Source organism: Formica exsecta, unplaced genomic scaffold (genome assembly GCF_003651465.1).
Source record: "Formica exsecta isolate Colony F162 unplaced genomic scaffold, ASM365146v1 scaffold28, whole genome shotgun sequence".
Taxonomy (NCBI): domain Eukaryota; kingdom Metazoa; phylum Arthropoda; class Insecta; order Hymenoptera; family Formicidae; genus Formica; species Formica exsecta.
The window spans coordinates 165,907-180,571 of record NW_021850063.1 but is presented as its reverse complement, the minus strand read 5'-3'; the positions used below and the strand labels follow the sequence as shown (position 1 = coordinate 180,571).

General features: G+C 36.5%; 1 protein-coding gene across 1 annotated transcript; it reads left to right on the top strand.

The window, feature by feature from the left end:
* Positions 1 to 7,902: 7,902 nt before the first annotated feature.
* On the top strand, positions 7,903 to 14,461 carry LOC115237142 (U1 small nuclear ribonucleoprotein 70 kDa). Its single transcript, XM_029810000.1, has 7 exons — positions 7,903 to 8,251; positions 8,449 to 8,631; positions 8,734 to 8,796; positions 8,903 to 8,984; positions 12,778 to 13,021; positions 13,112 to 13,458; positions 13,559 to 14,461. The coding sequence occupies exons 1-7, from the start codon at positions 8,108 to 8,110 to the stop codon at positions 13,720 to 13,722; spliced, it is 1,227 nt and encodes a 408-aa protein (XP_029665860.1). The 5' UTR covers positions 7,903 to 8,107; the 3' UTR covers positions 13,723 to 14,461.
* Positions 14,462 to 14,665: the final 204 nt, after the last annotated feature.

The window sequence follows — 14,665 nt, the reverse complement described above, 5'->3', positions numbered from 1 at the left end:
AGAGAATCAGCAGAAATATTTTGCTTTAAATAGCTTTTTTCACAAAAATAGATTTTTGAAGCGCTTAAACGTATTCTTGCATATAATACATTTCGAATTGTAACGAAGATTTCATTAAAATCTAATGACTTTTGTTAACGACAAGTTCGTAATCAGCATTTAGACGATTACTTATCTTCTTTTTTTGCTCTATCTCGCTATCTCCCACGAAAACTAGATCACGGGTATCTTTTAGTAAATGTGTCAACCGCCCAGAGACGCGGGATCAATACTTACGCCCTGGTTTCGCCTTCCCCTTCCCTCACCCACGAACCGCAGATTCGCGCCCCTTGCCTCGCTATGTCATCCCCTTCTCTTATCAAGCTTGTTTTAGAGCGGTTGTCCAGAGCTTGTCGCTAACCGCGTTTGCTATTGTCTGATTCGTCGAAGCGACTCTCGTCGGATGTTCAGAGCTTGCGGTAGAAGAAAGAATGGAAAGAAGGTTTATCTCGTTGCATTTTGTGTATTACATAGAGAAAGAAGGAATACAGTTTTGAATAATATTCTATACATAACGGAAAAAGTATATATTTGTACACATATAATTTTTTTTTACAATTTTATACAAAAAAGGAAGGAATTACCCTCAGAATATGTATAGATATTGTATTTTTGTTTGTATAATTATATTACATAAAATGCATTGATATAACGTTTTTCTTCAAAGTTATTCTAAGAAAGATAGGAAAGTGTAATTAGTTCTTTTCGATTCACTGTATTTATAAATATAAAGTCAAATAATTTATCAATATTTGTCGTACACGTATATTTGATATATTTCTCCTAAAAAGATTACGAATGTTTTTTCTGCTCGCGATGATCCGGAACTGATTCCGTCAGCATGAATATAGTTATATGTGCAATTTATGACACCGTCGTCGATATTTTTCAGAGAAATGCCATGAATCAATTGTGCAAACGGTGCAAATCGCGAACCTGCGGATATTTTTCTGATTCGTCTCACGAACGATGAAATCGACGCTACATCTTCTAATCATCTTGTATGCAAATTGAATCAGCCATTCGCGGTGAGACCGCAAATGTTCCTGACAGGAACAGCGGAAAGACATCGATCAGATATTTCATAACTATCGTCATTTCACAAGAGAAGACAAGTTTTCACTTTCCCATGCTTTCGTGATTCAAGAGTTCGTTGCGTCTACTTTCCAAATTCCGAATTTCTTTCTCTTCTCACATCATATATCTAATATAAAATATTGTGAAGAATGTGAAAATATCAGCGTACACATGGAAAACAGTTTAAACTAAATTGTAGAATTTTTGTATTTTTATAACAGGACGGTCACAAAGGAAGAGAGAGATAGGAATCTGTTATTTAAATATCATATTTTTTGTGGAAAGAGGAATTTGTGAAACGACAGAGCATTTTTATAACGATTAGTGTTGCCGTGTTTAGAGAAGAGAATCAGCAGAAATATTTTGCTTTAAATAGCTTTTTTCACAAAAATAGATTTTTGAAGCGCTTAAACGTATTCTTGCATATAATACATTTCGAATTGTAACGAAGATTTCATTAAAATCTAATGACTTTTGTTAACGACAAGTTCGTAATCAGCATTTAGACGATTACTTATCTTCTTTTTTTGCTCTATCTCGCTATCTCCCACGAAAACTAGATCACGGGTATCTTTTAGTAAATGTGTCAACCGCCCAGAGACGCGGGATCAATACTTACGCCCTGGTTTCGCCTTCCCCTTCCCTCACCCACGAACCGCAGATTCGCGCCCCTTGCCTCGCTATGTCATCCCCTTCTCTTATCAAGCTTGTTTTAGAGCGGTTGTCCAGAGCTTGTCGCTAACCGCGTTTGCTATTGTCTGATTCGTCGAAGCGACTCTCGTCGGATGTTCAGAGCTTGCGGTAGAAGAAAGAATGGAAAGAAGGTTTATCTCGTTGCATTTTGTGTATTACATAGAGAAAGAAGGAATACAGTTTTGAATAATATTCTATACATAACGGAAAAAGTATATATTTGTACACATATAATTTTTTTTTACAATTTTATACAAAAAAGGAAGGAATTACCCTCAGAATATGTATAGATATTGTATTTTTGTTTGTATAATTATATTACATAAAATGCATTGATATAACGTTTTTCTTCAAAGTTATTCTAAGAAAGATAGGAAAGTGTAATTAGTTCTTTTCGATTCACTGTATTTATAAATATAAAGTCAAATAATTTATCAATATTTGTCGTACACGTATATTTGATATATTTCTCCTAAAAAGATTACGAATGTTTTTTCTGCTCGCGATGATCCGGAACTGATTCCGTCAGCATGAATATAGTTATATGTGCAATTTATGACACCGTCGTCGATATTTTTCAGAGAAATGCCATGAATCAATTGTGCAAACGGTGCAAATCGCGAACCTGCGGATATTTTTCTGATTCGTCTCACGAACGATGAAATCGACGCTACATCTTCTAATCATCTTGTATGCAAATTGAATCAGCCATTCGCGGTGAGACCGCAAATGTTCCTGACAGGAACAGCGGAAAGACATCGATCAGATATTTCATAACTATCGTCATTTCACAAGAGAAGACAAGTTTTCACTTTCCCATGCTTTCGTGATTCAAGAGTTCGTTGCGTCTACTTTCCAAATTCCGAATTTCTTTCTCTTCTCACATCATATATCTAATATAAAATATTGTGAAGAATGTGAAAATATCAGCGTACACATGGAAAACAGTTTAAACTAAATTGTAGAATTTTTGTATTTTTATAACAGGACGGTCACAAAGGAAGAGAGAGAGAGAGAGAGAGAGAGAGAGAGAGAGAGAGAGAGAGAGAAATACGCGATTGAGACAAATATAGTTGAGAGAAGTGAATCTTCAATAGCGAGGTCGGGTCGATGAGGAAGGCTTGACCCAATGACCTGGAACTGCGCATGCCGGATAGTTTACGAAATGCGACCTGGATGTAGGTGTACGTACATTAGAAATCTGACCGGAATTGGATCTTTTCTAGCACGTGTGCGAGCTAACAATAAGATTAAGCTTTTCCTCCGTTAGCTTCGCTCGTCGTCGGAAATGCGTATAAGAGAAATGACTGTCGCGTGATGGAGCGCTATTATCCTCGTTGTTAGATACGATGTTAGATAAGAAAATTTCTTGCGAATGCATTTGGAAAACATGTTATTCTAATAATTCAGTTCCCTTTTCTGTGCGTTGTCGCTTTACGTGCGCGTTATCATATATTTATCCGGTTCTTGTGACACAACACACGGACTGGAGTCACACATCTCGTTTGTCCGCTTTTATCAAACGAACGAGAGGAAGAATCACGAAACGGGTTGATGATCTAATATCTAATCGATATATGATTTTCTCTTGATCGATTTTATAATCGTTTAACTCTCTTTCGGGGTCGCAACGCAATGATTGTTGCTTCAACACAAGCAAGTACAATTTTTTTCAAATTTTTAATTTCTTTTAAATTGTGTGCATTTAAAATAAACTGAAGAATAGTTTTGTTATCTTTTTGACTTATCCACAAAATTTATTTACGAATAAAATCTTTTTTTTCGATATATTGATATACATATAACAAAATTATTAATGTTTCACTAGGACATTTTCGCTAAGAAAAGATCGACTTTAAACTAAGCAAACAATCTATTATTAAAAAAATATTCAGTGATTATTTTTGTGATATTCTGTAAGACGTTACGAAAGTAGCCCATATATGTGCGTTTGTATTAGGCAAATTCATAATTTAGAAATGAATTTTGAATGAGCCTTTTAGCGCTGTTGGCGTATAAGGCACGTACGAGACTGTCAGCTTTGAGTAATATGACTTTCGCTGACTAATTAAGAATTTAGTTGAACGTGCATAATTTTTATCGCGCATGTCTCAGACGTATTTTCAACGTATCGAAAAGATAGAATGTACAAATCTTAATTTTAGCATGTATATATATGGGACATCGTCTCCCTTCTCTAACATAAGTACGAACGTATAGTGATTTGACCGCGTTGTGTCCTCGACGATCGATCCCTCGATTATGTAAGAAACTCTCATTAAGTGCTTACAGGTGCGTAGGAGCGGAGGTCGCGTTGCTACATTTGAAAGTAACGGCGACCTTTCTGAAAGAACTATCTCTCACATTTCGATAAACCTGTTCGTACGTAGACTTATATATACATTGCGGTCATAAAACCCACGGAGACTATTTGATAAAATTTGATAAATTAATTGGCGACAAGCAATGAAAACTATTTTATGACTTGAGAGAGGTCTTCACTACATCTCACGTTTTTTATTAGCAATATTTTATTCCAAATTGTACAGTTATATATTTTTTTACCGTTGCAGTGAAAATATATATTTTGACTTCTCATTAAAAAAAAAATTACGTAAATCTTTATTATTTATACATCTTTTCTAATTTATATTATTACACACGGACGCATAATATAATTTGTAAAATTTTGAATCCTGTGTGAGATAATTTTTTAGAATAATATAAACTTACATACCATATAATATACAAAAAGACAGAATTTTTTTGCGCGCGCTAATGTATGTTGGAAAAATATAATTTACTAGAATATGAAGAGACCATGGAGAGAATGAAGAAGAAGGAGAGAAAGAGCAGCATTGAAATTTATACCCGTGTATATACATATATATATATAAGACGAGAATGAAGTATTTTATATAATTTCAGGAAGAAAAGACTATATAAAGCGCTATATAAAATATTACAAAACGTCGCAATATACATACAACATGACACTTTGACACTACGCGCGCGCGCGCGCGCGCTTTCTCTCGTATGTACATACATCGGCGATCTTTTAAACGCGCGTACGTTCGTTGGAAAGTTCGGCGAGGGGAATAGACCGCGAGGCTAAAACCTAGGCAAAAGGGGACTAGAAGAGGAGAACCCGGGTCGACGACCCCCGCACGTGGAACCGTTCGGAAGTAGGCCACGCCGTGACATCACGCAAACGCAAGATGGCCGACACATCGCTAGGAAAACCGGCACACACTCTCACAGCCCCGTGCACCGTGCATCGCGGCACGCTCTCCTCGAAAATAGGCTTTTGTCATCGGCTCTTGTGTCGGCGCATCGCGCGATTCCACGTGCATGTGACGGGGCATGTGTTGTCGGTTCTGAGCGCTCGAATAAGCGATTCGCGGAAACTCGGTGCCGCGCATGCCGATATTTAACGCTCGCGAGTTCTCTCACTCGGGGAACATGGCGACTTACGCTTGCCGAGTGATATGTTTATCTAAATTCTATGATTTTACCGTCGTACATATCTGATAAGAAGGCTGACGAGTAAACGAGTTACTCGTTCACGCCGCAGATACGTTCGGCTGTTTGTTCTTCTTCGTCATCCTATTGCAGGGAGCTATCCAGCAAGAAAACACAAGTAGACACAATGTCACGTAATTGGCTAATGGCTAATGAATAGATAATTCTTTAGTCTTGAAAATTTTTCTATTTAATAGTCAATCTCATGTGATATTGTGTTTATGTGTGTTTCTTGTTGGGAAGCCCCCGGAAATTGCTTCTCGTATGTACAAATCATTGCGATTCGCTTAATCGTCAAGTGTAATAGAGGACAAAGTGCATTTCGCAATTCATTCGACGATGCATGTACATATGTACATCGTCATTCTTCGTGAGTCTTTTCCACAAGCAAGCGTAGGGATGCGTGGAATATTCGCATTGAATATCGTACCGCGATTGCATATATGCAGTGTTCAAGAATTATCATCCAGTTATGAATACTTTTCATGAATTCCCTTTCATCGATTTATCATTAACAGAAAATAAGGCATCGATTGTTTTGAAATCATACATGACTGTAAATAATGATATTTCAACAAATTTTAAAATTTTAAGATTGTTTAAAAAATATTACTTTACATATACAAAATGTCCCAAAATTCCATCGAATGTCATTTTAATAACAAATGTTTTTGGCAAATTTGGAGTCGACTTTTTCTTAATGAAAATATCGAGAGAGATCATTTATTGCAAGTACAAATTTTTTTTTCCATATCTTTGTATGTAACTCAAATTAAAATTCTGTTAAATTTTTGCTGAGATTGCATTAAAGAATGTAAATATTTTATTAAGCCTGTGACTTTTCATAAAGTTTGATTTGTGAAAAACTTTTCTTTTAATCATTTATAACTCCAAAGTTATCGATGTCTCGACTCTTCCGCTAACGATAAGAAAAATCGTTTTTTTAATTCAGCTAAAAGAAATTTTAATCTGCCGTTAAAAGAATATCCAGTGGTTTTGCGATACCTTATACATACACGCACAAAATATTAAACGTATGATATAAAAAAATTTCTAGGAAAACTGTCAATTAACTTCTTGTCGAGATGAAGCCGTTTCTAAATATCTTTCGATATTTCTGTATATATAATCCGGCTGTATACTATTTTTGGAACGCCCCGTAGAAATGCGTGCGGCGCATGGGTAGATAGCGGGCGCGTTCTTTATTCGGCACGCGTACTGCTGCGGGAATGCGTCGTTGCGGCACACGTATCGCGAAATTGCGGTCGAATTCGATGGGCATTATATTTCGGCGAACTCTCCGCAGCGCACATTACCGAAATACGTGCACCGTTCGCGTCTGAATCCCGATTAACGTGACGCAATGCGCGTATACGCCTAATTTGTCCCTAAACATTTATCGTCCACGAGAGAGATCGTAGTTCAGCTATCGTGGTAATTATTGCGATATATCTCGATAAGAATATACGAGTTGCATATCTTTGAACGAGATTAACAATTATTGTATAATTGTATTAAAATACAAGCTCTGGAATCCTTTTCACGTTAAACGTTATATTCGATAAACCGGATGGTTCTGGTTAACTAAAGAGGTACGTAGTAGGCGAACCTTGGGTAACAGGTAGCGGAAATACGTTGCTGTCGAAAGCGACTGTAATTACGTATAATGATAGCGCTTACGTAACGTATATTTAAGTCGAGTGGTGTGGTCGGCGGCGTTATGAAAATTCAAAGGAAACGATACCTGTCTTCGCCGTTGTTACATGATTTTCTTTTAGCATAAGCGGCATTGAAATTGCGTAACGCCCTTTGTATTTCTTTGTGTAAAATCTGAATATAGCCATATACAAACAATATGTATGGACACGTAATTATTATCCGCATATAAGATTTAATATGAGTAATTTCTTTATCATCTGTTCATCAAAGCGATATTTTCACCCGGAATTTAATTTTCAATTCAATTTGCATTTTATTTATTATTATTTCATATTATTATATATATTATTATATATTATCGATATTATTATTATTACATTGACTTGTCATATTTTAATGGTAATATTATCGCAAAGTTCTTCATTATACAAATTTTATATATTTTTATTACATATTTTATTACTAAAATCAACATTGTATAATAAAAGAGAATGTTTGCCCGCGTATGTATGTGTGTGAATACACATGCAAACATTGTGCGCGCGGATGAGTGAATGTATGTGTGTGTATGTACGCGCGCTATTGATGTTGCACGTATTTAACGATGACTTTACCAGCAGTGTCGAAAAGTGAATGTAGCATGGACATGAACCAAATGGAGATTTGACCGACGGTATCCAAAAGTGGATGTGGATAAGTGTTTCCAATTTCTAAAAATGGATGTAATGGCGCTGCTGCATGGCGTATAGAAAGCGTCCCACGAAAAATGCCGGCATGGCCGCTCTCAGGTTTCTCTTTGATGTAGATTATTGTAGATATATCTTTAGGCGTTTAGTCTATAATTATATAACTACAAAAAAATGTATATTTTTAAATTTATTTTGTAAGGACGCGTATAGTGTACTCTCCGTATGTTGAGGGAAACGGATGGTATAAGGAAAAAGAAGGTAGAGACATCTGTACTCTAATTCAACAACTGCCCGCGTAAATGATGCTCGACTATGTTATCGGCAATTCTTGGAGCCAATGTGGCTGCCATTTTATGGAATGTAATCGCGACTCGTTCCTCGTTTGATGAGCGAAATTCACACGTTAGTAATTCTAACGGCTTTCTAGAATGACGCAGTTTCTACCACCGAATTTGTTGGCATTATTCGCGCCACGTGATCCGATTCCGTATCTGCCACCGGCCAACAAGCTTCCGCATGAAAAGAAGAACAGCGGCTATATCGGCGTCGGAGGCTTCCTCAAGTATTTCGAGGTAATAAGCGACACGTTATGTTTGTTCTCTAATATTTTTCTCAAACACGAATTGAATTATGACTCAAATTTGGAGTCTATTTATCTTTGCATTATAACGTTAAGGCCTCCTTTTCATTTGAGATAAGTTTTATCGAACTTTGTATTTTATACTTCATGAATGTATTTTAAAAGAAAAGGAATATTTCTTTTTTATAGGATCCTAAAGACACACCACCACCATTGCGTGTAGAGACTCGAGAGGAACGTTTGGAACGTAGAAGAAGGGAACGTGCGGAGCAAGTTGCGTATAAGCTCGAGCAAGAAATTGCGGTGTGGGACCCTGCTGGTATTTCTAATGTAACAGCGGATCCCTTCAAAACTCTTTTTGTAGCTCGTATTGTAAGTATTATTTATACGAATATTATTATGCGCTAATAAGCAAATATATAATTGAGCAATTTGGAACATATTTAATACGATCTTTTTCTCTTGTTTTTTTAGAATTATGATACATCAGAATCCAAACTAAGAAGAGAATTTGAAGTATATGGACCAGTAAAAAAGGTAAGTGTTTTCTTAAAAATAAACATACGTATATGTATGTGTTTTTCTTTTGATAATCTAATGCAAAAACAGTAAAGGCTCATATCTCGATATTGAATTTTTGCAGATTGTAGTAATACATAATACAATTAATGGTAAACCTAGAGGATATGCCTTCATTGAGTATGAGCACGAAAGAGATATGCACTGTAAGTAACAACAACTTGGAAAGGTAAAAAAAGAGAAAAAAGAAAAAGTAATATGTTATCGCGAAGCTCAACGAGCCCCGTATAGTCTGGAATTTCACCTTACTTAGCGTCACTTCCAGCTAGATATAGTGGGGGCAGGGCTATAGTTAGGCTATCCGTTTTTATTGGTACTTATAAACCAGACGATATCGTCTAGGGCGGGTTCCCCACCGCCATACGCACACCCATGCAGGGATACCGTTTGTAAATATGCATAAATATGGTAAAAGCGAAAAACATACGAACGAACGAACAAACAAACAAATGACGTGAACGTTTATTGGCTATCTTTGATTAATACAGTTTTTATCTTGTTCTTGGTACAGTGGTGGCCGCTGCCGGCAACTAGTGCCGTTCACTATTCCATGCAAAATCCCTGAACCTGCCTGATAAGATAGGTTTGTATGTGTGGTAAGATCCAACATACAACAACGTTTGTTAGCGTCTTACTTGTTTACCCTATTTATCGTGTTTGATTTTTTGTCGAGCGATGCGTGGTCTCGGCCGAATTATAACGGGCGTACGTGATAACATCCGCCACGCTCTTTACGGGTCCTTTAGATTCGGATTTTGACTTATATATATACACGATTGGACAAAGTTTTTTTTTTTTTTTCTCTTAGAATACGTCTCGTGTTAATTATCGTTCTTGAATTCTAAAATCCGTGGTATTGCCTAATCGATCCGTAGAACCTACGGATTGCGCGAACGTTAGTATTTACGTTAGAATCGCGTGAAATTTAGCATTCTACATTGAAATTGATTGCTGGACTTTTTTAGGATGAAGGTTCAGGGACATACTTTACTCGTATACTCGTTTGTACAAATAAACACAGCGAACACGTCGATACGAGCATCTTGTACAGATATTTCTCGTTCCATACATACGAATATATATATAACGAAATAATATCTAGACGATTAATATCTGAGACGATCGTAATTTTGGCTTGAAAGTGGAACGATCCAGATTTTATATATGAATAAGGCATTTGTTTCTACTAAACCTTGTGTCATAAAATATCATTATTTTTTCTAATATCATTGGATTAATATTTTAAAATGGAATAAATTTTCATCCTTTAGTATAAATCGTTCCACATTTGCATGAAACATGCAGTTAGAGCTTATACTTCTTTTTAATATTTTTATCATCAGATACATTTTTTTTAAATTTTATCTGTTTATTCTATCTTGCTAGAGACTTTTGAAAATATTATAATAATGGAATGGAAAGAGTATCGTAAAAGAAACATGAAACTAAATTAATCTGGGAAAACTGTGCCATGCATAACATTTTAGTATACATACGTATTTTTTAAATGCCCGAAAGAAAAAATTAATAGATTTAGACGCAAAATTTCAAAAACAAAGAATGCAGAATGTAGAATATGTGCGACGAGATTAGTTGTTGAAATATTCTTGTGTTTTTTTACAAGAATGTTCGATTTCATTATCCTATAACCGAAAGAAAAGTAATTCAAAATAACGCACACAAGTCCTTAAACGTATCAATTTCGATATAGAATACTAATTTTTCTTTATATTCGACGTCGGTCTCTTTGCCTCAGTTTTTTTGTGTGATAATTTTTCTCGCGTGAAACGTGATCGGATAACGCACACGTAACACTTGGCGGATTGTAGAATCTCTGGATTATTGAATCTTTGGATTGCTTGACTCTTAAGTCTAAAATTTCCGGATTCCACGAGATATCCGAGAAATCTGGATTTTGAGGGCTTCGATTTAAGATTTGATCCTTGGATTTATAATCGATCGCGACGCGGAAAAAGAATAAACAACACTTTTTTCCCTTTTAAAGTCAGGGAGATATTAAAAATTATTGGAAGCGAATAGTATCTTTCTTGAGGTACTCGTGTTTAACATTATGCTAAATGTAACTTACTACTAGATCACACTATAACACACGTATCAATAAGTATATACGAAATGCGCACGGTTTAATCGTAAGTACGAACGAAAGTGAAAGCGCACCAGGTAAACGCAATAAACCTCTTCGGAGAGATCGAACGAACGAACGAACGAACGTATGAAGACTGGGCATCTTCGCAATGAGTAGTCTCCTCGCGAGTCTCTTACATGAGTTCATTTCACGATTAGACCGTACCTCTTACCGCTTTGTGTTAACTTCCGTACGTAAGTAGCCGCGGTAGGTATTTTTTGTATTTGCTATACTTTTTTTGGATCTTATAAACAAGTAGATTTAAGCCGCTCTAAAGAGAGTCCGGAGCGTCTCTTGCTTTCGATCGTCGCATAATCGCAGCTACGGCCTGTGACGCGTCTTCGTTTTTCATCGTGAAATGCGATTTAGTATACGACATAGAGTGCTTCAAAGTTTTAGTATTATCGCAATATCTCTTTTAGGATCTTCAAAAAAGTTGACAATATTTTCGTTAAAGGAAAGAAACAAATCTAATCTCTTGCTCTTGCATAAAAACTCTGTGCGGTAAAATTTGCACTCTTCTTTATACAAAAGAATTATTTAATATTTAATATCTAATGATTTAATATTGATTTTACACAAAGAATTAATTTCAAATAATATCTCAATTTTTAAAAAAATTTTAAGTGTCTGTTTTGCGTGGATAATCTTTTTTTTTCGTCATTTGTGTAAATATAACATTCCACGTTAATGCCGAATACTAAATATCTTCCTGCATTTTACATTGATAAAACGACACACGCCGGCAAGCGGATGTGCGCGCGATCGGCTGCAGCTCGTGTCACCAACCTCGATATCATCCGACAAATTCTTTAATTTAGCAATTCAATACAACCGGTCATTGAGCTGGTTGATGTTATAGCGATGACAAGCATTGGCGATTGAGAGATGCAGATATTTCCTCAGTATTTTCTGACAAGTATTTCTCCGCAGGATATACGGCGAGAGATCGTACTGTCATTAGCGACTTGGGACTTGCAAGTTTTTAAGCACAATTTTAAGCGCCTATATCGTCCTTTCGAGCGAATTATCGTTCGCAATGTACCTTTTTGTGAAATTGCGAACAAAATTCAGTCGATTCTCTCCTTCTCTTCTTCTTCCTATTTCCTCGTTTTCCATTCGAATAGATATCTTGGACATTTCTTCGAGAGAGAGAGAGAGAGAGAGAGATTTGCGGAACCGAGGATTCCCTTCAGATCTAGTATGGCATATTTTGATCTGCAGATTGAAGCATCCAAGAATTTTTAAGTTCTAGGATTCTTCGAAAACATGATTTCTGCAATCTCCCATAGATCTTTAAAGTTACGAGTCTGCGGACTAGAAACTTTATATGTTTGAATAGTTCGCGAATCTGAAGATCTGTAGATTCTAGTTGGCTTATCTTTTTTACTTTTTTTTTTTTTGAGGTTCCGTAGATCTGAGAATGATTGGATTATATAGAATCTATAGATTCTGGAAGCTATCTCTTCGAAAGTCTGTGAATCCTGGAATGTATGTGTTCGAAAATGTGTGGACCGAGAGAGTCAGAGAGGTTTGGAAAAATTAAATTGAATCGTGGGATTTCTGCTTGCAAAATGATTGAATTTTGAATCCAATAATGAGTTCGAGTTTAGGCAATTCGGGATCCTGAGATCAATTGATTTCAGGACCCGCAAGTTCCAGGAATCTCACCTGGTTAACTTTTTTCGGATTTTTGCCCTTTCGTCGGCACGTAGATGATCTCGCTGTAGACATAAATTATTCAGGCGCATGAATTCACTGGCGAACAGTAATTTCTGATCGGTACCTTTTAGCTGCGTATAAGCATGCGGATGGTAAGAAAATAGATGGTCGCAGAGTATTGGTCGATGTCGAGCGTGCGAGAACGGTAAAAGGTTGGTTGCCCCGAAAACTCGGCGGCGGCCTAGGTGGCACTCGTAGGGGCGGCCCCGACGTTAACATCAAGCATTCGGGACGAGAGGATAACGAGAGGGAACGGGAACGGTATCGCTTGGAACGCGAGAGAGAAACCTCAGGACGCGGCCTCGACAGAGACAGGTAAGCTACAAGGAGATGGGGTGGAGATAACAAGCAACAAGGTCTCAAAAAAGGAGACTATAATAATTATGTTATTTAATCACTTTATAGAGATCGCGATCGCCTGGATAGAGAACGTCGCAGATCACGTGATCGCAAGCGAAGAACCAGAAGCAGATCGCGCGACCGTAAGCGCAGACGAAGTCGCGACCGATTGCCGGATCCTGATATCGAAGAGATCGAACGTCCCCGTGACGGGAGAGACAGGAGAGACCGCGATCGCGATCGCGATCGGGATCGCAAGAGACGGCGCTCGCGAAGCAACGATCGCGATCGCGATAGAGACCGTAAGCGGGATAAGCGGGACAGAGATCGCGATCGTAGGGACAGAAAGGATCGTGGCGATCGTCAGGATGAGGATACGAAAGAGATCCGAATTAAGGAAGAACCTTTGGACGGTAAGTGTCTAATAAAAAGATAAACATGTTTAAAGAAAGATTGAAAGATATTAATATACATAAGAGGATAGACTAATGCTAATATTAAATTACCTTTCAGATTATCCAGATTACAGCAATACGTTTGCGACATCGGGCTCATACTTTACCGCCGTCAAGTACGAAGACGATAACGATCAGGAGGTGGAGGAGAAATACCGTATTCCGGAGGGTCGACCCGACCCACCTCCTTACAACAATTATGATTCCGTACAAGATTATTGATCTCAGATAGTATACATGTTTTCGTCGTATCCTTTTTTCACAATAAGCCGCAGTCGCCGCATCATTGTCGTGTTGTTTCTATTACTAGCATAATGGTAAATTAGCTCTTTCAGGAGCAAACTGAGTTGAATGTAAGATGTTTGAGGAGCTATTATATATCCCAGAATTATACAAAGTTCTACAGAATATCTGAAAAATATTAAATAATTTATTATAAAAAATAAGAAATTAATTAATATACTTAGTAAATGAAATCTTGACATAAAAACTCGTTGAAAAATATTAAGTATATGTTATGTCACATAAAACAATTAGTAAATGTTGTACAAATCGTCTCTAAAAGAATTAATAGCTCTATTTCAATTTCCGCGAGGAATTCGCAAAAATCATATGTCAATGCAGTCATTTATATCGATTCGAAGTATCTTCTGCCTATTGTTTTCTCTCCGTTTATCTATCATTAATAAGATTATATTTGCAGTAAAAAACACATTTTTGAATTTATTTTAATAGATTAAGGAACAATAAAAAAATTGTATCATAGATCATGCAAAGCCTCGCAATATAGAAAACACAATTGCTTAATTGATTCAATATTATATTGTGTTAAAATGCTATATGTTAAGCGTCGGCCGTCTACATGTGTACATATAACTACGTACGTATAAAAATTTAACTTCATGACTGCTACATGTACATTTATATGCTCGAATAAAATAAAACATGAATAATTTGTTACGTATCCTTTTATTTCTTGTTACGCACGACAAAAATTGTCTTTGAGTGTATTAATTTCGTATTTCAAAATAAACTTAATTCTTGCAAGTATAAAATAGCGCGAATAATGCAAATTTTCATGAAATAATATGTTATCTAGAATTTCGTTTTGTTCTGTAATTGTGCCAATAAATTCATATGAGCTTAATCGATTGATACGCTATGC

What these genes read in the sequence shown, in the direction of transcription:
- LOC115237142 (XM_029810000.1), top strand. Translation starts at nt 8,108, where the DNA reads ATGACGCAGTTTCTACCACCGAATTTGTTGGCATTATTCGCGCCACGT. An exon ending in GCTTCCTCAAGTATTTCGAG is followed by an intron (nt 8,252 to 8,448) that starts GTAATAAGCGAC and finishes TCTTTTTTATAG; the next exon opens with GATCCTAAAGACACACCACC. An exon ending in TAAGGAAGAACCTTTGGACG is followed by an intron (nt 13,459 to 13,558) that starts GTAAGTGTCTAA and finishes ATTACCTTTCAG; the next exon opens with ATTATCCAGATTACAGCAAT.